The sequence below is a fragment of the Eubalaena glacialis genome, chromosome 8 (genome assembly GCF_028564815.1).
Source record: "Eubalaena glacialis isolate mEubGla1 chromosome 8, mEubGla1.1.hap2.+ XY, whole genome shotgun sequence".
Taxonomy (NCBI): Eukaryota; Metazoa; Chordata; class Mammalia; order Artiodactyla; family Balaenidae; genus Eubalaena; species Eubalaena glacialis.
This window is the reverse complement of record NC_083723.1, coordinates 129,119,926-129,143,317: the sequence shown is the minus strand read 5'-3', so window position 1 is coordinate 129,143,317 and position 23,392 is coordinate 129,119,926. Positions and strand designations below refer to the sequence as shown.

Below are 23,392 nucleotides of genomic sequence, written 5' to 3'. Positions count from 1 at the left end.
TAGTATTTATAAAATTTTCCAAGGAGCTAATAAGAATTTCAGATCTCCAGTGTAGCCAGTAAGCTACTGACCTTACCTTCGAGCAAGCTGAAATGATGTTTGTATTTATACATTCTGAGAATCGGGATTTCCCAGCAGAGGATCAACTGTGTGCTCATTCTTTGTAGTCCTGTTACAAATGAGAGTATACTTTGCAGTTTACCTAGGTACGCCCAGAGTCTGTTCTCTGGACTTGCTCTACTTGGAAGAGTCCTAATAGAACATTTAAATTTAAAACTCAGTCACATTTATGTTATTAACATCTGAGTGTGGTGTTCTCCATGCTGAAGTGCGTATTCTGGAAGAGATGTCCTTGAATACAGCTGAGTTCCCACACATAACCCAGATGTAAACAGCTCAGTTCATAGTTTACTTAACCACCACCTATATATATTTGGTTATAACACACATATGGCTTGAATGTAATGAAATAACTTTCAATTAAAACTTTCAACATTTCAGATTTTTGTCAGTAGTAAAGACATTAGTTAGTGTGAGGTTCTCCCACTGCACCAGGACCTTGAGGGTGGATGCAAGGGGACAGGCCCCCTTGTCCTCAGAGCCCTGTCATCCTCAGCGTGTTGGCCTCTGCTGAGCTGCTGCCTCACTGCCTGCTTCACTGAAATGACTGATATGTGGAGAATGTATCTCTCTGCCTTCTTCTAGATAAAGAGATTTGTTTCTTGAAAGTTTCTGTTAAGTTTGCAAAGACTCTCCAAACTTTGTGTTGATTCTGGTAGTGCCGTACACCTTTTGAGGGGCAAACTCAACTGGAACATGACCATTTCTTTTACTTACTTTAGTAGATAAATTTGGATTCGGGGTTAGTTTCTTATTTCTGTCTCAAGCAGAACTTATATGTCTATTTATCTCTTTCATAAATCAAGGAGCTTCCCTATTAGGGCCACATGATTCCTATGTAAGGTAGGAGAGGTCATAACGCTTTGTCCCCTAGATACTAATCTTTTAACGAGGAACATTATTTCTGTGCTTTTCTATGTGACAGGTTTTTAAAAAATATACATGTATAGTTTATATAGTATATACTTTTAAATGTATATAAGGAAGAATCATGGTTCCGGCCCAGTCCACCAGGGATGCAGCCCTGCATACAGACCTGAAGGTTAGTCAGTGGTGGGCAGTGCGAGGTGCAGCATGGGTGCAGAGTGGGGCAGGGGCATGGGAGGGCGCGGCCGCTGGCTCTGTTTGCAGCGCAACTTACAGGCCAGTCTGGGTAGAAACAAAAAAGAAAATTGAAGGTCCTCAGGATGAATTGTAGAATTGAGTTCACACTCTGAAAACATTTTACCAAATCGTTGCCACACAGGAAAGGAGAGAAAGACACCAACAAACTACACAGCGCTGGGGATTTAACAGAGTTGGCCTCGGAGATTCTTAGGTCATAGTTTGAAAGCTCTAGGGTCTTTCCTCTCAGACCTGTCATCGATGTCACCATCGTGTGAGCAAGTAAGACACACCCTCCACCCAGGTGTTCAGGGAACCGCACTGTCCACACATGCAGTGCTTCTTAGTGCCTGAGCCAGGTGGGCTGTTATCGTTACTGAAGGCATCGGCTTTGTATGTAATAAAAGGAGCAAGTCGCGTGCGTGTATGTCTGTTAGGCTTTATATTCATCTGACCGACCTGGTATTGGCTCGCCAGTGACACTCTCTTTTAAGTTACCGTAATATACATGTGTTAAGTGAAAAATGTAATAATTTCAACTAAATTGTGTGATTAAATAACTGATTTTTTCAACTTTCTTTCCAGTGAAGGGATTCTTTTATGTTTCATTACTTCTTGGCATTCTGAAAGAGGTAACCAGAAGCTCCTTGACGCAGAAAGCAGATTCAGAGAAAGAAGTCTCAACACTGTTTGATTTGGTGCAGAAAGTATTTCAGCAGATGTTGGAATGTATGGCGCGGAGCTTCAGGAAGCAACCAGAAGAAGGCTTGCAGGTACTGGCGCCTCCCCAGGGCGGGACAGAGGGACTAATGGGGCAGCGCCCACCTGGTGGACCAGGGTGCGCGGAGCCAGGCCTGTTCACACACTGGGGCCGTCGGGCGGGGAGCGGCGCCACGCCGGCAGGAAGTGGCTGCCAGGTGCCACCTGCAGTTGGGGCTGCCAGCCCTCTCCCTGGGGTGGCATGCTCTGGGGCAGGAGGCGAGGGAGGCCAGGGGCCCACCTCGGGCCACCGGTCTGGGGACGGTGTTGGCGTGTTCAGGTCAGTAGGCCAGGGGCCCGAGCGCTCCTCTGCCCAGCAGGGCAGAAGCAGAGAATGAATACAGTAGCTCGTGAGTGCCCAGCTGTTAGTAGTAAAGATTTAAAAAATGCTTAAATGGGAGGATGTTTATGAACTATTGAAACTTTCAATTTTATCCTGTTTTAGCTGGTAGAGGTGATTGAAGGTTATTGGCCATATTTTCTGTAGCCTAGCTCATATTTGCATTAATTTGAAATAGTCCTGTTTTTGATGAGTTGGTTCAAGTGTCTGTGATCTATTTACGGAATTTGTGCCAAAATTTTCTTCTTTTCTCACCATTGTCTGTGCAGCTTCGTTCAGAACACATGGCCTCATAGTGGGTGTCTTCCCTTAATGTCAGTGATGTTTCTTCATCTTTCCTTTCGAAAACTTTATTAACGTTATTGATGCTCCTATTCTTGGGGATTTTTCTTTGCTCTGGGGAAAGAGTGTCACAAAGGTCCTTCCTGGCGGGCTTCAGCCCTGTGTGTCGCCTCTGGTCGTGGTGCCCACCAGCTGCAGAGAGGACGGCGCGGCAGTGAGGGGGGGCAGATGGGACGGGCCCCGGGCCCCCGGGGGGCAGCAGGAGGAGGCCTCCTTCCTGAAAGTGGTTTTTTAAGCGCTAACAATGACTGATGTGTTTTTCGTAGCTCCTTTATTCTGTTCAGACTCCTCTTCATGAATTTATCAGCACCGTGCAGTCCTGGCACGTGGACACGCCTGTCCACCGGGGCGTGCTCTCCACTCTGATTGCCGCGTCTGTGGTCGAGATAAGTCACCGGCTCCGAAAGGTGAAGTGTGTTGTCCTGAAACTGCTGTGTCTTGTTTTGACTATTCAAGAGGCTGTTTTCTGCTGGCAGCACATTTTTATGTTTTTCCAAGTATTTTTTCAGAGCTCAGGTATAGCGGGAGGTCTGCTTCAAGCAGCTCCACCTCACAGTTCCGTGGCTGGTTTGTGTTTAGAATCACGTGACCATGGGGGAAAACATGCTCAGGATGTTGTCGTTCTTCATTAAAACCAAGCTGCTCCTTGCATCGTGAATACTTCTTTTCGCCATATTTTAGAGGTTTAAGCGAGTTGATACATTTCTTAAGATTCCCCCCTCCTGGCAGGCAGAAGTGGCCTGGTCAGTGGCGAGCAGGATGAACGACTACTCTTGGGCTGTGTTTCTGGAATAGTTCACACCTCTGACTGCCTGGATATACATGAGCCCTACTGGCCGTTTTCCTAGCAGTAGCCTATTTTATATGATTAGCCTACTTGGTTCAAGATTGACATAATCAGGCTGGTAATTCAGGTCACAACAAAAACCACTCTTTCACGGCTTGGAATCCTGGTGGTAGCGAGTGAGGGCATGGAAGAATGCCTTAAGATAGTTAAATAATGAAGCGTTTTCTCAGTATGAAAAGCTGAAATCTGATAGGAAATATCATTGAAATATACAAATGCAAACATAATTTGTATAAATTTTGTATTATAAAATCACAAATATAAAAAAAGTTGACAAAATTCTGAGGCATTAATAGAATTTAAGGCCCTCCTGAAAGCTTGAAGGGAGGTCATTTTGGTTTAGGAGCGACATTCCTGGACTACACACAGCCCAAGAACTGGAAGTTATTCGGGCCTGTGAGCTACACAGCTGCTGACGACGAAGCCGCCAGTGGCCTGTGGGCCATCGTGGCCCGCGGTCCGTTTTTGTAAATAAACTTACATTGGAACATGACCAAGCCCATTTATTTACCTTTTTTCTATGGCTGCTTTGTGCTATAACAGCAGAATTGAGTAGTTGTGGCAGAGATTGTTGTGCCCACAAAGCTGAAAATATTTACTCTTTAAATATTTACTATCTTACTACTTTATAGAAAAAGTTTGAGTTGAGAAAACCTGATCTGGACTAATAAGAGTAACGAGTTGTTTGCTTAGTGTAGAAACACGTTGTTTACAGAAGGTAATCGAATTAAAGGGTGTTCCACAGAAGGCTTGTTGAGTGACGTGTCTTTTTTCTTCTCTCCAGTTGATTGACGCCACTGTGTATAGTAATAGGTTAATCATAATTATGGTAGGCATAGCAGCAATTAATAAAAATCATTGTTTTGAGTTTCTGGAAAGCCTTTCTCAAGTTTGGAAGAAAACCCAGGGAAGTGTAAAATGAGTGATTAGCGCAGTCTCAGTCTCAATTCATGTTACTGACTTGACTTTTTTTTTTTGTTTGTTTAGGTTTCTGATACCAAAGAGCTTACTCCCCCAGAGGGTCTTTCAGCCCTTCCACCATTTTCAAGGTGTTTAATAGGAATAATAATAAAATCTCCGAATGTAGTCAGGTAATCCCTTTTTCTTTGCTGTTCTCTTAATCCTGTCGTGGCTGTAAGCTCTCAGTAACTTTAGCTCTATTCCTTTTACTCTCACCATTTCTCAAAAGTGCATTTTTTTCCTAAGAGAAAACCTTCCATACAATTTTCTCTCATTTTATCAGAGATTAAAAATATTCGCATTATACAAAGAGAAATTCTAACTTTCTGAAAGATATATTCATCCAAATAGTCTCTGGTTATGCTTTATCATAACTACAGTTCATTTAGAGGGAAACATTTAAAATTTTAATGTCACTGAAATACTTCCTACAATGGACACTTTCAAAACACTTGACTTGGGTAAATACCATGTGGTTTTCATTCGGCACACATCTGTTACTCATTTCTCCATGCCGTGTGTCACCTGACCTGCTTCTAGGGTTTCTTGTGGCACATGCAGGACTGGTGGGCTACAAAAGGGAGAGTTTTGCAGATATCTGATACCTGTGGAATTTTAATAGTAGATATGTTCATTGAAAACTTCAAAAAGCATTGTTTTTAACAGCTATGAATTATCTTTCAGTAGCATATCAAATCTTTTTTGTGGGCATTTCGAGTATGCAGAGTGGCTTTATTCACTAACCAGAACAACCCTGTTCTCTTTCTAGCAGCGCCCTCTGATTTTAGTGTCTCACCTGTATGATTTGGCATGCTTACAGCGAAGAGTATGGGAAGAGCTTAGTCAACTTCCCATGTTACCTGAAAACTAGAATTCATGGTGGTTGATGAATCTTGGCTATATTTGTCTTTCTATAAAGTATTAAGATATACTATAGAGTAATTTCAGTTGTTTTTTACTTTTTTGCAGGTCATTTTTAGATGAATTGAAGGCATGTGTTATTTCTGAGGATATTGAAGGCATCGTGTGTCTCACAGCTGTTACGCACATTATCCTGGTTATTAATAAAGGTTGGTTAAATTTTCTATGGTATCGTCTGGGACATTGCTGGGTGCATCTTACACAGAACTGTTGTGGAATGTTTGGGAGTGAATGCCCTGCTAGTTAGGCTCTCACGGCACTCGCCCCCAGCTCTCCACGCGCTACACGTGTGCCGTCTGCCTGGGCATCTGCTGTGTGGCTGCCCTGTACCAGCTTGAATAATGGTAGCTTCTTAATGCAGCTGCTATCCACTTTCCCCACTGGACCCATTACGTCTCCCTCTCTGTGCCTTAGACTGAATTTCTATTGATTTGTCATTTGCTACCTTTGTCATGTACATTTAAAAATCTGAATTCATTTTTGCTAATGATGGTGTGTTTTGGTATTAATATTTAATGTATCTGTGTTTTGCTTAGCTTTAACTGTGCCTATTCTGGGTATCCCAGCCAGTTGAAAATAGTATTGGAAAAATAATTGGAGATACCTATGAAATGCTTACCTAAGTGTAAAATATGGTAATGTCACTGCAGATGGACTACTGTTAAGTTTCTATATTTTTGGACCAGTTTTACTAATGTTGAAATTATTTTCTGAGATATTATTCATAGAGTGTTCCTCTCAAAACAAGCTCTCCCCGTAAACATGAATGCATAGTATGGCTGTAGATTCACGACAGGAATTTGTAACTAGTTTGACCCAGGCCAAGCATCAGGAAGGTCTTGCCTGAGGCAGTGTCTCCTGGGGAGACATCTGCAGGAAGAGGGACGTTCTCCATGTGGAGGGTGTGAGGATAGAGGTTGGGGTGCAGACGACCACCTTGTACTTAATAGGTACTTAAATATTTGCCAAACAGATGATGACTCTGAAATGTGTTAGTTCCATTACTGTTGAAGGTGTTGGTGATCATCAAATCTGATGGCATGGACAGAACTCACGGGATCACGGCCTTGGGAACTACCTCAGAGCCAATGAGGTGCTTTGTGATCACTCATTGGATCTTCTAACATCCCTTTAAAGGGATCATTACTGTTCCGCAGGTCAATATATGCACTGACTCAGAGGGGAGGGTAGGAGGCTCTGTCTTACTGAAATTGTACCTGCATTGATAGAGTGTGTGTGGTTTTTGTGTGGTTGTGTTCAATATTTTTCTGTCTTTAACAGGTAAACATAAGAGTTCAAAAGTGAAGGGTGTTGCAGCTACTGTTCACAGAAAACTAAAGACATTCATGGAAATTACTTTGGAAGAGGATAGCTTGGAAAGGTAAAGCACTAGATACCCACCAGGTGTGATTATCTGAACACTGCTAGTTATTCCTTAGGTATATTTTAATAAAAAGCGAAAAATTTATGCATTTTGAAGAGAAACCAGAGTATCTTAGGTATATTTTAGATCACGTTTTCACTGCTGCTAGTTACAGCCAGGTAGAAAACTGGGGATTGAAGGGATAGAAGTGTTTCTGTTGGCAAGACCCCTTGAGCATATGTTTTAATTACTTCCTCATTCTGTCTTTAAAAACAAAAACAAAACTGTCACTTGCAAGATTCTGCCCTAGAAAAGGAAGGGCATACAAACTCATTCTATATGGTTTTATTTTATTTTATTTTTTGTTTTTTATTTATTTATTTTTGGCTGTGTCGGATCTTAGTTGCGGCACGTGGGACCTTTCCTCGCGGGCTTCTCTCTAGTTCTGGTGCGTGGGCTCCAGAGCGCGTGGGCTCAGTAGTTGTGGTGCGTGGGCTTAGTTGCCCCGTGGCATGTGGGGTCTTAGTTCCCCGACCAGGGATCGAACCCGCGGCCTCTGCATTGGAAGGTGGATTCTTACCCACTGGACCACCAGGGAAGTCCCGTCATTCTATATGGTTTTAAACCTAGACAGATTATATTTGGTGGTTTGCTGTATTTTTGAAACCATCAATGTTCATTCCTGGGTTATAATTACCAGTTTACAAGTATCCATGTTGGGAATGGGAAGGGTCCCTCCAGAGACTGAAGAAATGTGCATTGTTTTCTACTTTCCAGGTAGCCTGTTGCTGCTGCAGGGACTGCTGTCTAAGAATGTGTTCATTGGGCTATTTTTCCAGCCAGGTGCTTTTGCTGCTGTATAATGTTTTTGACATGCTGTTCAATTTCCTGTAGACTCTTTTCTGAATTATGTTTGACTCTCAGACCAGCCACAGAAACAGTGTTTTTCCTGCTGTTTTCTGAACACCATACAGTTAAGTGTTACAGAGCTTTGAACCAGGTAATTAGTTTTATATATGCCTGGGAAATAAGCCACTTTCCATAGCTACTTTCTCCTTTGGAGAAAGGCTTTCAAAATCCTAAATTGCTAACTTATGAACAAAGACAGTTTTATCTCTTCCTTACCAATCTGTATACCTTTCTTTCCTTGTCTTTTTTTTTAAATTTTATTTATTTATTTATATTTATTTTTGGCTGTGTTGGGTCTTAGTTTCTGTGCGAGGGCTTTCTCCAGTTGTGGCGAGTGGGGGCCACCCCTCATCGCGGTGCGCGGGCCTCTCACTGTCGCGGCCTCTCCCATTACGGAGCACAGGCTCCAGACGCGCAGGCTCAGTAGTTGTGGCTCACGGGCTTAGTTGCTCCGCGGCATGTGGGATCCTCCCAGACCAGGGCTCGAACCCGTGTCCCCTGCATTGGCAGGCAGATTCCCAACCACTGCGCCACCAGGGAAGCCCTCCTTATTGCATTAGCTAGGGCTTCTGGTACAATATTGAAAAGGAGTGGTGAAAGGACATACTTGTCTTGTACATGATCTTAGTGGGAAAGCTTCCCATTTCTCACCATTAAGCACAATGTTAGCTGTAGATGTTCTTTATCAAGTTGAGGAAGTTCCCCTCTGTTCCTAATTTACAGATAGTTCTTATCATAGTGGGTGTTGGATCTTGTCAAATGCTTTTTCTGCATCTACTGACAGGGTCATAGGATTTTTCTTCTTTAGCCTGTTGATGTGTGGTAGGTTACATTAGTTGATTTTCAGATGTTGAACCAGCCTTGCATACCTGGGATAAATCCCACTCGGTCATGGTGTATAATTTTTTAATACACTGTTGGGTTTAATTTGCTAATATTTTATTAAGTATTTTTTGCATCTATGCTCATGAGTGAGATTGTTCTGTAGTTATCTTTTCTTGTAATGTCTTTGTCTGGCTTTGCTACTAGGGAATTTCTGGCCTCATAGAATGACTTAGGAAGTATTCCTTCCCTTCTTCTGTCTTCTGAAAGAGACTGTAAAGAATTGGTATAGCTTCTTTCTCAAATATTTGGTTAGAATTCACCAGTGAATCCATCTGGGTCTGGTGCTTTCTACTTTGGAAGGTTATTAATTATTGACTCAATTTTTTTTAATAGATGCCTATTCAGATTGTCTATTTCTTCTTGAGTTAGTTTTGGCAGATTGTGCCTTTCAAGGATTTGGTCCATTTCATCTAGGTTGTCAACTTTGTGGGTATAGTATTCCTTAATTGTCTTTTTTTTAATGTCCATGGGATCTGTAGTGATGTTCTCTCTTTCATTTCTGATATTAGTAATTTGTGTCCTCTTTTTTTTTTTTTTCCAGCCTGGCTAGAGGCTTATTGGTTTTATTGATCTTTTAAAAGAACCAGCTTTTGGTTTCATTGATTTTCTCTATTGATTTCTGTTTTTCTTTTTTTTTTTTTTTTTTTTGCTTTCTGCTCTAATTTTTATTATTTCTTTTCTTTTGCATGCTTCGGATTTAATGTGCTCTTTTTTTTTTTTTTTTCCTGGTTTCCGGAAGCCTAGATTACTGATTTTAGATGTTTCTTCTTTTCTAATAGTCAGTGCTATAAATTACCCTCTAAGCACTGCTTTTGCTGCATGGCACAAATTTTGATGTTATGTTTTCATTTTCATTTAGTTAAAAATATTTTAAAATTTCTCTTGAGATTTCTTCTTTGCCGCATGTGTTCTTTAGAAGTGTGTTATTTAATCTCTCAATTTTCCAGTTATTTTTCTGCTATTGATCTCTAGTTTAATGTCTGAGAGAAGACATTGTATGGGTTTCTATTCTTTTAAATTTATTAAGGTGTGTTTTATGGCCTAATATGTGATCTATCTTGGTGAATGTTCCATGGGAGCTTGAGAGAAGAATGTGCGTTGTGCTGTTGTAGGGTGAAGGAATCTGTAAATGTCAGTTGTGTCCTGTTGGTTGATGGTGTTGAGTTCAGCTTGTCCTTACTAATTTTCTGCCTGCTGGATCTGTCCATTTTTGACAGAGGGGTTTTCCTTTATATATTTTGTAATCCTGATATTAGGAGCATATGATTTTAGAACTATTATATCTTCTTGATGGATTGACCCTTTTATTTTTATGAGGGGTCCCGCTTCTTCTCCAGTAACGCTTTGCTCCATAAAAGCCATTTTGTCAGGTGTGAAGATGGCTCTCCAGCCTCCTTCAGTGAGCATTTCTGGAGCGTTCGTGGTGTTTTAGTCAGGAGGCGGAAACCCCACAGTTACGGGACAGTGTAAGCTCCAAGTCAGGAGCTCCCATCAGGGTGCTGGTGCAGCGGACTGGGGGCTCGTGAGGGTCACAGCGAACTGTAAAGGGTGGGGGGGGTGGCAGAGGTGAGGAGCAGCACTACCCCTAGGGAGGACACCCCCCCCAGGCTGAGCCTCTCCCAGGATGGAGAAGTCCTGAGGCCTTCTGGGGGAACCGCTGGCCATCTAGTCTCCGGGGGGCGGGGCCCGTCCATAGGGAGGTGCTGGGGGAGCTGCTGAGCCCATGAGCCCCGCCGCGGGTCAGGCAGCCGCCCTGTGGGGCCTGGGTGCTGCCTCTGCTGCCCGCGCCCCCCGGAGAAGGCTGGACCTTGTGGGAAGCCCTCCGGCGCCCCTGCTGCCAGGGCTGGTGCCGTGCCTCGTGAGCCCCAGCGGGGCCCTGGAGCGGGGGCTTGCTCGTCCGCGAGCCAAGGACGTGTGTTCAATTACAGGCTTTACTGCAGAGACTGCTGACTATTTCCTGTGCAGTTTAGGAAGGGTCTTTGAGGGAGAAACCCAACAGACTCTAGGGTTATGAACTTGTTTAATTTCTAGGTATGTGAGGAAGAGGGAAGTGAGCTTCTGATTTGGAGGAAACTGAGGAGTGTTTGTATGTTTCTGAAAACACAGCGCAGTGCAAATACTAAATAAGGCCGTCAGAATTACAAACTAGGTAAATGATAGGTTATTGTCATGGGACATGGTCATAACCTCGGAAATGCAAGCATTTTACAAGATTTCTCTGTTAGAAATACCATCTGTAAGGACAGTTTTTTGGAAAAGAATGGTATGAACTGCTCTGAGGGTGTAAGGAAAGAGGGACGTTTGCACTTGTACAGAGGTTCAAGGCGAGTACTTGAATTGTGTTAGTTATGTTGACAGAAAAAAAGACCTCAGAAGTTCAGAACTTACTCCATGGAAAAGGATATTCATAGAAATTAAATGCAGGGCATGTAATATTTTGTTTCTTCATTGTTTCTACAACTATGCAGTTTTCTGTGCTAAGCTGATACACAGATGGCAAGAAAGAGTTCTTGCCTTTAAGGAGGAAACATCCTAAAAAAGTAAATAGGTAGAGACTGAAATATTGGCTTCTTACTTAAATATGCAAGAAGCACTCTGTACAAAAACCAGTGTCTGGAAAATAAAAAAAAAGAAGAACCTAAAAAAAAATTGATGAAACAAAGAAATCAATCTAATGGAAGATAAGCAGTTAAGATTTAGGACTCTATTTTAGAATATTATTTATTTTTGTTGGCATAGAGACGTTAAGGCAAGTCTGCATCTTTAAGACTCTTGGGACACTTTGGTCCAATGAATATTTTAGGAAACGGGGCATTAATTTAGAAGTGAATGTTTTCTTAACAAATACACTAGCTTTCTCTGCAGCAGGGTTAGTATTTTGTTGACTGGTCTGTTGGGTGCTGTCTCATTGCACTTTCAGTGCCTCACCTGGCATAGTGCTCTGTAAATTCTGTAAATTGTGTAAGCCGGACTGTTTTCTCAGGAGCAACAGCATGCATTCACCAATGCACTCATGCATTTAAGTGTCAAAGGGTGTCACCTTTACTACTTTCATACATAGTATACGAGTAGCACTATAATTAGAGATTATTTCTTAAGGCTTGTGTTATATCATGAATTTTTCCCACTAAGTGAGCTGGAATCATATTATAAGCAAGTTAATGACCAGCATTAACTGTGTTTTGGCAGCTTTGGTGGTGTGTGTGCGTCCCCAGCGTTAAACCTTGTGATTAGACTTGAAGCAAAGGAGTATTCCCTGAAACAGTGGCCTCTTTTTTATTATCAAGTATTGATACGTAATATCACCTTATTCCACTGTATGTAATTTTCATAGTCTTTTTTAAAAATTGAATTCGAGGCTGGATGCTTTTTGTAGCTCATTTAGAAGCATGCATCAAAACCTAGGGACCTTGGTGTGGACTACGTGTAAATAAAACCCTTCTTTAATTAGAAAACATACATTGCTTATCTTACCGATTGTTTTTCTCCGAAGGCTGATTTTTTGCCTCTCCTGTGTTGGCGTCTCCAGCTGTGAGCACGGCCGGCCTTGGGCCGTAGGAGCTGGAGGTGGGCGGGCCGTGGGGAATCAGAGCTCAGTGGGCGACATGGGGGACCCTGGACCAGGGCTGCCACTGTCCCTTCCAGCTCTGAACTTGTATGCTCATTTATTTTGCCCCTTAATAATTCTGATTCCTCTGGTCTGTACAGGGTACCCAGCCCTCTCCCCAGGTAACAGGAGCACGACTGATTCACAGGAGAGCAGAGGAGCTTGTTGGTACCCGAGCCCCGTGGGTAGTCAGAGGCCTGGTTTGCACCCGCTGTGCCTTTGCTGATGCTGGGCTCCCAGGCAGGTTGCTTTGCCTCTCAGCCTCGGTTTCTGGCCTTGGAAGGAGAAGTCAGGATGCCCGGCAGCCCGGGACTGGCCTGGTGCTTGGTTCAGAGGTGACCAGAGTCTCAGACTGGACTTAGGCCAGCATGAGAGGCTGATTACCCTATAGTTATTTAATAAGTCCTTTTGCCAAGGTAACCTAACATTTTTCTTTAAGGGTTTTAAAATTCTTACATAAGGAGACAATATTTTTGAGTGATTAAAAATAAGTCTTAGATTCTGGGGCATTGGTGACTTACCGTGTCCTGTGTCCCTCTGTCTTGTCTCCTGGGTGGGACAGTGCTCCCTCCCTCTGGCCACCAGAGAGCTGGGGCCTGGCTGGCATGTCGGCCCTTGCAAGCGTCCTAGCCTATGGCTCTCGAAGAGCTGACGCAGGAGGGTGGCGCCGTCGGGCACTGATGCCAGGAGACCGGAAGGGATGGGGAGCATCCGAGTGTCCTGGTGTTTCTCCGGATGCAGACACCTGCTCGCTGCTGTGATGGGGCGGCTTCCGTAGGCTTCGTGCTTCCCACCATCTGCCGTCTCTGCTCAGCCTGAGGCGTCCGTGGGGCGCAGACAAAAATGACTGCACACGTGCAGCAGTGGAGCGGTGAGAGAGAAACAGGACAACCGTTAGTAAAGCAGCAGTGCTGGGCCAGCCAGACAGTTAATGACGAGAGTCTTCAAAGAAAAAATCAATCGTAGCCCAAAAGAATGATCTGGAACTAAAAACCCTTGAGTTGGAAATGTTGCTGAGGCACTGGAGCCTCAGCTCCCAGGTGGTCCAGAAGGTCGCCGTGGAGGGTGCCCCCGAGCAGGACAGACACCGATGAGGAGGGTCCTGGGGGAAGCAGACCAGGGAGAGACCCAGGGAAGCAGCGATCCAACCGCCGACGGGAGAGGATTTCCTGGGGCCAAAGAGATACGCAATTTTAAAGATTCATTTTTTGTTGTTGTTGTTTCTTTAACTAAAGTTTAGATGGGACTGATGAAAAAAATCACCATAAGTCTGAATAAAATTCCTGAATTTTGAGACAAAGAGAAAAATATGAAAGCTTTTCTAGATCTGTGTTGGCCCCTACGGGGCCCCTCGTGACGAGTGGAACAAGTGAGTGTGACTCGAGATGTGGCCCGGGTGTGAGGACCCACAGGCTCTGCGGCTGGTGTGCAGAAGGGCTGTGAGATACGTCAGTGATGTTTCTGTGTTGGTTACAGGTTGACTTATTTCGGTGTGTGGGGTTAAATAAAATACACTGTTGACTCTTGGACAGCACAGGTCTGAACTGTGTGGGTCCACTTAAGTGCAGACATTTTCCATAGTAAACAGCCCAGGACTGCACAGTCGTAGTTGGGTGAATCTGTGGATGCGGAACCGCAGATATGGAGGAGCTGCGTTCTCAGAGGGCCGACTAAGTTATCCGCAGATTTTCAACTTTGCGGAGGGTCGCGTCGCCCCAAACCCCTGCGTCGTTCAAGGGCCAACCGTCTTGAGACGAATTTCACCCATTCTTTTCATCTCTGAACGTGGCTACTAGAAAATGTAAAGTTACCCCATGCTTGCGTTGATACTGGACTGGGCAGGACACGGGCAGACCCGAGTGCCCATAACAGCTCCAGGCTGAAGAGTGAATCAAGCTGAGAGGCCGTTTGGGATAAAGATTGAGGTTTGTCTCGGCAGGAATTCAAAGTTGGCTGGCCCGCACGCCCTCTGAGGGGAGCTCGGGGGATGGAGAAGGAAGGGGAGTGGGTGACGGGCTGCCCAGCCAGTCTCGCCTGGGGACAGGTGTGCAGGGGTAGGGACGAGAAAGTGAGGTGTGTGTGTGCAGGAAGTGAGCGAGCATGGTCGCAACAGTGCGTCATGGGGGTTAATAGTTGTCGTTTACCTTGTGCTCTCGCGAAGGAGGGAGACGAGCTAGCGATTGTGGGCGTGGGAAAAGGGGGCGCCCGGCCGTACCCGTGAGCCTGCCGTGTGTCTGCGCAGCGGTCTAGATCCTCCTAGACGCGAGTCCTTGTGCGTGAAAGAGGAAGCACGGCCAGGTGAGCACCTTTCACTGAGAGGGTCTTCTGTTCGTGTTCCTTGGGGACAGAGGACGCCTCCGGTCACGGATGGCTCTGTGTGCCGTGTGTCGCGCTAAGGTTTCTGCTGATGGCGATTCCTATTACTCCATTTACCTTTGAGAAACAGCGATTACTTTGGTTTTCTCTTTAAGTGTATTCTGTTGCAAACCATTTTTAGATTTATTCTGTGAAAATGTAAATTTGCATAATTCAGTCACATTTTTCTGTAGCTAATTCCTTCTCTGTGTTTCAGGTTTCTCTATGAATCATCATCAAGAACTTTGGGAGCACTTTTGAATTCATAACGAAGCCAACATCTTGATCATGTAAAAATAGAGAAAAAGGACTTACAGAAAGCGAGATGAATGTGTATTTTCCTAGTGTTTTTAATGTTAATAACCCATATAGTAGAGAAGGGGTAGGATTTATTTTGGGGTGGGTATGAGTAGAAAACTCAAAGGTTCTTACATTTTTGCCCAGCGCCTGCATAAATGATACATTTAATGTAACAGGCTCCAGGTATGAATGGTGCAGAAACCCACAGTGCAAAGAAAAAAAAAAGACACCTTTCTAGCAAACCCGGTTGTTTTAAAAGTGACTTTTATATATAATATTGCTTGCAAACTATGAGTAATAAAGCAATGACAACACCTGTTTGTCTACTTGATTTAAAAATATTAGTACAAGTTTTCCCCTGCAGGAACGAGGGCTGAGTTCTGGGCGGGCCTGCCTTTCTACCAGGGGCAGAGGTGTAAAGCACAGGGAGCAGCTGGGTGGGCGCGGGGAGAGGGGCCACACGCGGGGGCCTGTGGCTGCGAGTGCCAGGACACAGATCCGGTCATGCAGCCTGAAGCTGAACCACCTTTTCTTTCCGAGAGCTGTCCCGGCTGACGGAGGACTGGCCCCCGGCTCCCTGGCTGCATCGTCCTGCGTCACCACCCCCGTTGCCAGAGTCTCCACGTTCAGATCCCGATAGCCACGGCCCAGGTCAAGGCCGTCAGCATCCTGCCGCCTGGGGTGCTGCTTCAAACGCACGCGTGTTCTGTCTCAGCCCCCCAGCAGGAAGGAAAGAAGTGCCAATGTCTCAATGCCTCTGTTTCTCGAAGAAGGTACCTAAATGGGCTGTGCACCGAGGTCGTGAGCATTTAGGGCAAGGTGTTGCCGAGGGATATCTGAGGACTGGGAGGTGGGGGGTTGATTACTTTAGCTGGTTTTGAACATAAGACTATATGAACATCTTTGCTAATTAACTAAGCCGTACTTTGTATTGGTGAATTTTTTTTTTTTTTTCTTTTTTACCCTTTCCTTGTTTGATTTAGTTTCAAGAATAGGCAAGCCTCATAAAATGAACTGAGGAGTGTTCTGTCTTTTGGTGTTCCTGGAAGAGTTTGTGCAAGATGAGAAGTGGTTCCTTGGATTTGTTGTAGCACTGTAAAATGGAGCTTGGTGTTTGTTTCCTTTGTGGGAAGAGGTTAATTGGCTTTTTAATTTACATGTACGTTTTTAGGATAGTCGGGTTTTCTTTTATCTTGTGTCAAACTTGATGGGTGAAATAATCCAATTTGTGAAAAGATATAATTCCATTTTTATTGGATCAGAATAGTTCAGACACTCCTGCTGTAGGCATACACCCTAGAGAAGTCCCTACACGTGTGCACGGGGGCCAGAGCGGGGTGCTCAGATGCGGAGGGTTGGGGCGCCGGGGCTTCACTAGGGGAGCAGGTTTAAAACACGCAAAGCTGAACGCTGTATCGCTTGTGCGCGCATGTGACGACAGTGTGTGGATGAGCGAGGAAAGGATAAAGACACGCTTCCCGTCTAATCCACCCCACCCCTTTCCTGCCCACCCATTCACGGAGCCCTCCTCTCTGTCATCACACACGGAATAAAAGCAGGGTCTCCTGGCTCACAGGCAAGGGTCCCTTCATGGGGCGGGGAGGCCCTCCTTGAGATTTCCATCCTCCGGGTCTCCAGAATCCTCTCAGTGTCCTGCGATCGCATGCTCACCCTGATTCCTCCAAGCTTTGGGGTGCAGCTCCTCCCTCCCCACTCTGGGCTGTGCCCTGGAGTCAGGCGGCACTCGGTGTGGGACAGAGCTGCCACCCCGGGGAGGGGAAGGGAGGCACGGTGTACTCGGGAGTGGGGAGTGGCGGGCAACGTCCCTGGGCTGAGTGAGGGCAGCCACGTGGGGTCCTGGCCTCTGCAGCAGTGGCATGGGGATCGTTTGCTCCCCGCCCTCTAGAAGGGGCTCCGTGAACGTCACAGGCTAGCAGCCGAGGGCCCATTAGAGGCCCCTTTCCTTGGGGTCTGGCAGCCCACTTCCCCTCCTGGGTGGAACTGGGACCGTCAGATGTCCTGATCAAGTGGAAATCCAATGGGCATTCCAGCCTAGCACACTGGGCGTCCACCGACATGAGGTAGGACACAGTCGGTGCTGCTGACGCGGTAAAAACCTTGGGATCCGTGTCTGAGCCCATCTCCCGCCAGCTCCCACGCCCACCATCTCAGTGAATCACCTGCGGCTGGGCCATTTTTTTCAGCACAGAGAGTGGGAGCCCAGCTCCCCCATTTTGAATACTTTCTGGTCCTAATGAGATGTCACAGATATTCTGGTCGGCTCCGAGGTAATCCAGAGCACTGACAGTCAAAACCATCAGGTTAGCCAGCGGTTTGATCTGTCACCACTCAGCAGCATGAAGGCCGCAGAGCTGGTGCACTCAGGGCTGGGATGGGAGCCCCACCTGTGTCCTCGCTGGGAGTTTCACCTCCTCCCTCCTCAGGGGGACAGGAGGCCCCTGAAGGGACACATGGCTCAAGGGTCTTGAAAATCTCCTTGAAAGAGTCATTCCTTGACCTGTGACTGCAACTATGTTCTCACTGTGAACCACAGGATGGCATCACATACAGACTCTGGCATACTATGGCTGCCTGTCGTAAATATCAGCAAGTGTGACAGTAATGGACTGAATGATCTCATAAGGAGAAAGGCACAAAGCATCCATCCATGCAGGAGACACCCACCCCCCCACCCAAAGGGCTCAGGGAGTAATAAGCATGTGTTTGGGTTTGAATGCTGTGCACACAGTGGACAGATCCATGTGTCTCCGTGCCTTGGACGGCATTCAGACATGTTCTCACACACACACGTGCAATCACACACGCATACGGACACGCTCCCGTGTGCACACACGCACACCTGCTTGTCGGGGCCCAGCACTGGGGATTCGTACCGTGCCCACGTACCCGGCCGGCACTCCAGAAAGGGCCATGCACAGCCCTCCCACCCATCAGAAATCTGGGCTGCCTCTGGAACGGCCCTGTTCGTCCCACGCGAGATTTCCTTTCCTCCCTGCCTCACGCTCCACTTCTCCCCCCGTGAGCGTCCTCTGTCCCGTCAACAGAACTCGGCCGCGTGGCGGGCGAAGCAGAGGCCAGCACTGTCTGCTCTGAGCAGAGCAGGGCAGCCTCCTGCGCCTCCTCGTGGGTTGTGTGCTCCTCCCCAGGCCCTGTTGCCGCGATTTCCTTGCGGTCCCTCCTGTGCCTCTGGTTCCCCACTTTCCCTTTCTGGGGTGTTTCCCTCTAACTGTGCTGTGACTGCCAGAGTCCTGGAGCTGGGGCCCAGGGGTGACGCAGGACCTGGTTCCGGAAGCCACCGTCAGCAGCAGCCAGGCAAACAAGGAAAGAACGAACCCCCCCCCCCCCCCCCCCCCCGGGCTCTTCCTGGAGCCCGTGTAACGACGCCCACGCCCGGGAAGGAGCACCACAGCCCCAGGCGGCAACAGTCCTGCAGGGCGCGGGCTCAGGAGGGGCCTGGCTCCTCTGGGTCCTTCACCAAGGCCAACCTGTAAATGCCCTCGGATTTGCCTGTCAGGCAGGAACCTGACGACGATGGAGACCTGGATCTACAAGAGGTGGAGTTAGGCCCTTCGGTATCGCACGGACCTTGCTGGGCGGTTTCACGCCCCGCCCTCGTGCTTCTGCATCGCTTAACAGCCTGTCACGAATGAACTCTACCTTCTAGCCCGCCCTGGTTTTATTCTCTGTCTTTTCCTGTTGTTTCCGTCAGCAAATGTATCACCAGTCAGCTCTCTGGACATCAGAGGACAGACGTCCTGGCAGCCTCAGGCCTTCACCGGGGTGGGTCTCATGCCCAGAGCCCACGTTTGGGGTCAGCCCCATCGGCTTCCATTGCGGCTGGCGGGGTGCTCAGCGCGGCTGAGGAATGAGCCTCTTGGAGCCTTCCTCGGACGAGTCTGGGGATGAATCATCTCAGCAGTGCGTCCACTCCAGGAGGCTCGTATGCCTTGAGGGGAGAGCAGCATGGTGCTAACGCAGGTCTGGCTGCGGAGAATAACGCAATGAACAAGTCGTGCCCTGAAAAGCCCACTCGCCAGTGCTTTTCCCCAACCGGTGGGCCACCCTTTGTGGAGTGCAGCAGGAAGAGGAAAGGGCGCCGTGGGACCACGATGGATGGTGGCGGCTGCTGCATCCTGGGGAGGGACGGTGTCCCCGCAGGGTGGACAGCGCTTTCTCTGGGGGGGCGGTCCCCTGGGCCGTTGGGCCAAAGAGAAGATAAAACTCCCCACCCACCTGCCTGCTAGGCCAGGAGACAGGAGGAGGAAGTGCTCTCTTGGGTGCTGCGGCACGGAGGGTGCCGAGCAGGGTCGGGAGGCGGATGGGCCTGGGGGTCTGTGGGACAGGCCCAGTGTTCAATTCCACATGCAGGTGGGCTGGCCGAGCTGTCACCCCCAACCCCAGAGTCTGGGCGGCCCAGCCTTGTCTGGGGTGGGGAGGCCGCAGGAAGCCTGCCTGGATGAGGGCCCGGCAGGGACCAGGGACGGGCTGGAGTAGGCACAGCTGACCCTGGGGTCAGAGGAGGCTGGGGAGCCACACCAGCCAGCAGAGAGGGTGACTGAGGGGATAAGCCGGGGTAGGGTGCAGGGGACACCCAGCTCAGCCACGCACACGCACACCCCCCTTCCTCTCTCACACATACACAGCCCCCATCTGCTGAAGGACCCCGCGCCGTGCACAGGTCTTTAGGGAGTGGAAGTCTCCTGGGGAGGAACGCAAGGGCCCCAGCGCCCCTTGCTGGACCCTCGGACGGTGGCCCGTGGAGGGCGGGCTACAGGGAGCAGGGAAGGACCCCCGGCTGGCTCCACCTCGGGGCAGGGTCCCCACTGTGGAATCCTGGCCCCGCTGGCTGGAGCTCAGGGCCGCAGCCCCCGTCCCCGCTGACCCCGCAGGCTAGGCTCCCCCAGCCCCTCCTTCCCAGACTGAAGGAGGTGCTGAAGCCGCCAGACCCTGCGCGGCTCCCCCTCCTCATGGCTCCAGCCCCTTCCTGGGGAGGCCCGCACTGCCCGCTGCAGGTGCGCTTCCCACTCAGGCCGGGGGCCGGCGTGGGGTACGGGGGTGGGCGGGGGCTGGGCGCCCGCAGGGGCGGAGGGGTCGAGGAAGCCGTGGGACGCAGGCGGGCCGAGGAGGCTCGGCGGCCACAGGGCAGCAGGAGGCCAGGGGCGGGGCACGGGGGGCTGGGCGCCCGCAGAGACGCGGCGGGTTTGGGGGCCAGGAAGGCCGGAACACGTTTCGCGGACCGCTCCCCGAGGCGGGGCGGGGCGTGGGCGTGGCCGGCGGGCGGACGCGCGGCGTGTCGGGGGCGGAGCCGGGCGTGTCGGGGCGGGGCCGGCGGCGCTGTCCGGTGCTGAAGCCGCGGCAGCGCCGGGAGCGCGGGGAGGGGAGGCCGCCATGGACTGAGCGCCGACGACATGGGGCCGCCGCTCGCGCTCCTGCTGCTGCTGTTGCTGCTGCTGCTGCCGCGCGCCCCGCCCGCCGCCCCCGCGCCCCGCGCCCGCCCGCTCCCGGGGCTGCTCGGTGAGTGGGGGTCGGGGTCTGGGTCGAGGTGGGGGAGGGGCTCCCGTGTGACTGAGGGGAGCGGCGGAGGGGCGCCCGAGTGGGGGCGGGGCGTTCTCGGTGCGAGAAGGCGGTGTGGGGGGCGCCTGGGAAATGAGGGGCGGGGGGGAGGAGGTGAGGGCCGCGCGGGGATGGCGGGTCCGCCCGTGCTCCCCCTCGGTTTGCGGCCCCCGGCGGGCGCGGGGCGGTGGGAGCGCGCTCTGCGTGGGCGACCCCCGCGTGGTCGTGCTGCGTGCGCCGCGGGCCGCGCCGCGGGCCGCGCCGGGGGGCGGGCGGGGCGCCTGGGGAGGCGCGGGGCCTTCGCTCCCCCGGCCTCGGTCCCCCGCGGGGTCCTCCCCGCCGCGCGCGGCCTCCTCCCCCTGCCGGCGCTCGCAGTCGCACGGACATTTTCCTCCCGTGACGGGAGTGGGAGGGCGAGGGTGGGGAAGCGCCACGGGGAGCGCCCCGAGCCGCCTTCCTGCAGGCGTGGCCTTTGACACTCCGCCCCGGGAGCAGTCGGGCCCCTCCCTCCCGCCGCGCTCATCTTTGTGTGGAGGAGGCCTTCCCACCGCCGGCGTGCCCGCGGCTTCAAGGCCGGAATAAACGGTGCTACAAGACTGAGCGCAAATCCAGGTCCAGGGTGGTGGAGGGGGCCTCGCTCCGCCGCCCGCCGCCTCCTCCGGCCTCTGGTCTCCTTGGGCTTCGCTGTCCCAAGAAAAGGGAAACTGCAGCGAGCGGTGGACAGGCGGTCTCCCCAGACTCCTCGCTAATGCGGCCACTCGCCCTGAGTCCCTCCCTGCTTTCTGGGTCTCCACACGCACTCCCTGGCCTGCTGGGCAGCGTCCTGGCCTGGTGGGCAGCGTGGCACAGTTGGAGGCAGAGCTGGATCCAGGAGGAGGTCCTTGCCTGCTGGGGTGGAGTCCTGGGGTGGAAGGGTGTGTCTGGTTGGCCACATCCTGGGGTCCTGTTGTCAGAGTCACCTCGGGCCCTGGGGGCCGCTCCATGCACAGGTGAGCCTTGCCAGGTGAGCCCCGCTTGGGAAGGCTTCGGGGCCTGGCTCACTCGGCCTTGAGCTCCAGGACCTTTCCCCAGATCAGCAACAAAGGCCGAGCTGCGCGCTGGTCTGCTTTTGCTGGGCTGTGTTCCCTCCTTCGTCGGGCCGGAACTGGCATATCACCTCCCGTGAGAGCTGTTTGCTCAGCTCGCCAGACGCCACCCTCCACATACACACACGGTCAGGGAGAGCCAGGGTCAGCTGACACTGGCCACTCAGTGTTGCAGGGAAGGCAGCTTCTACGAGATGAGGGGGAGGCTGGTCCTCGACTACTCTCTTTCCATTGTACTTGCCAGTTCATAGCATTTTTCAGAAATCGTAGAGAAAGGAGGAAGTGGGGAGGGGGGTGGTGGCTCAGGGAGGGAGCAAGGAAAACCCAAGGCCGGACACACGTGAAGAGAAGAGAATCTCTAAGCTGCCCAGGACAGCACTGCCCGACACAGCAGTGGAGTTGCGGCTACAAGCAAAGTCGAGTCGTATCACTGAGAAGGGGTGACTTATTCCCCCTCTGTTCACGATGTGGCCCAAGGGAGCCTCCTGGATGCAATCTTGATGTGGGACAACATTAGGGGCCCAGACATCGTTGGAACTGTCTCAGGGACTCCAGGTGATCCGTTTAACCTGCTGTATCCAGGGATGATTGGACACTGCCATGGCAGCGTGTACAGGCAGTGAGGTGGAAGTGTGGTCTTCCCATTTGGGGCCCCAACCTGGGGTTGCATGTAGCCGTGTCTACCTACGTACGCTCCCAATGTTCTGTTCACCCAGCCTTATGTCCGTGCGCCGTCCTCATCCAGAGGCTGCTGCCTTATCCTCAGGATTCACATACACAGTCTCCAGAAAGTGCACGGGGAACCGTGGTCACCCATGAAAGGCATATGCTACTATTTTCTCTTTCTCAGCCATCTGGATCTTGTTTGTTAGTGGTCACACCAACTACAGTGTTCCAAATAATGATGGACAGGGAAAGATGCACCCAGAGACCTTAGATCTGGCCCCAACCATGTCACTTGTACCTATTTTCTTATTTAGCTCTTCACATTCAACTTCATGTTAAGGCCTATACAACACATGGTTCAAGGAGATAACACGTTTTTGCTCCTCACTTGCACCATAAAGTTGTAGGTTAGAATGAAGGGTCAGATGTCACCAAGACCTAAGACCAGTTCTTTTTGCACCGGATGCCTTGCCTTGAGCGAGGGGCCTCTTCACATTTAGACAGTGAAGGAGCTCTTGTTGAAACCCTGGGTTGACAAAACTACCATGTCTGAGTTTAACTTCATTGCTCTGAGCCACATGCCACGGCGAGGCCTTATTTCCACGGCAGCTGATGGCAGCTTCCCACTCACAGTGGATGTCGCACCTCTCCCTTTCTCTTCAAGTGCACCCTTTCCACCTTAATCACTTTAGCTTCCTGACCTTGCACTACCCATTCTGCCCATGTCTTTCTGGTGCAAAAGGCTCCCTTATGGCCCATGGTGTCCCATTATTTGTGACACTATTATCAGAGCTGAATGGGGCAGGAATAAGGCACCCCTTCTCAATGCTATGACTCAACTTTGTTTGTAGCTAGAACACCATTGCTGTCCCGGGCATTGCTGTCCCGGGCAGCTGCGTGATTCTCTTCGTATAAGTCCATCTTTGGGTTTTCCTTCTCCCTCCCTCTGCCTTTCCCTGTGATTTTACGACGTCCTTTTGTTCAGGTGCTCAGTACTTTTTCCATAAGGCTGATGCGAACGTGAGCCTTTTGTCTTTCAGCCATTCTTCAGTTACAGGGAGGCCAGTTTGTGAACCTGCTCAGGCAGGCTCCACGTTTAAGGGCAGTCATGTTAAAGATCCTCCTCTTTTGCTAAAGAAAAATGAATTTCCTTTGCCAAAAGACAGAGTCAACCTTTCCTGCAAATTTTGCTTGGAGAATCCAAAGTCAGACCTACCCAGTGCACCTGGCTTTGAAGATGGGCGCCTGTTTCTTT

At 49.8% G+C, this 23,392-nt stretch overlaps 2 protein-coding genes across 2 annotated transcripts in view; one reads left to right on the top strand and one right to left on the bottom strand.

Moving 5' to 3' along the window:
- Positions 1-15,069, top strand: part of NCAPG2 (non-SMC condensin II complex subunit G2) — a 59,660-nt gene extending 44,591 nt beyond the window's left edge. Inside the window, exons 23-28 of the mRNA XM_061199010.1 lie at positions 1,810-1,997; positions 2,932-3,072; positions 4,500-4,603; positions 5,442-5,542; positions 6,675-6,774; positions 14,730-15,069. Of these exons, the coding sequence (XP_061054993.1) occupies positions 1,810-1,997; positions 2,932-3,072; positions 4,500-4,603; positions 5,442-5,542; positions 6,675-6,774; positions 14,730-14,781 (686 nt within the window). The 3' untranslated portion in view covers positions 14,782-15,069. The remainder of the gene's footprint in view (positions 1-1,809; positions 1,998-2,931; positions 3,073-4,499; positions 4,604-5,441; positions 5,543-6,674; positions 6,775-14,729) is intronic.
- A 3,733-nt stretch (positions 15,070-18,802) lies between these two features.
- LOC133096701 (uncharacterized) lies at positions 18,803-21,369 on the bottom strand. The gene is made up of 6 exons (XM_061198297.1): positions 20,318-21,369; positions 19,639-20,226; positions 19,286-19,339; positions 19,067-19,165; positions 18,885-18,966; positions 18,803-18,817 (listed from the first exon to the last, which is right to left on the bottom strand). The coding sequence occupies exons 1-6, from the start codon at positions 21,367-21,369 to the stop codon at positions 18,803-18,805; spliced, it is 1,890 nt and encodes a 629-aa protein (XP_061054280.1).
- Between the last annotated feature and the right edge of the window lie 2,023 nt (positions 21,370-23,392).

Coding starts and splice junctions, on each gene's coding strand:
- LOC133096701 (XM_061198297.1), bottom strand. CDS start 21,369: ATGGAGCGGCCCCCAGGGCCCGAGGTGACTCTGACAACAGGACCCCAG. Junction 19,166..19,285: donor CCTGCCGGGCCCTCATCCAG/GCAGGCTTCCTG, acceptor CCTGTCCCACAG/ACCCCCAGGCCCATCCGCCT. Junction 18,967..19,066: donor TCTCCTGGCCTAGCAGGCAG/GTGGGTGGGGAG, acceptor GTCCCTCCCCAG/GATGCAGCAGCCGCCACCAT.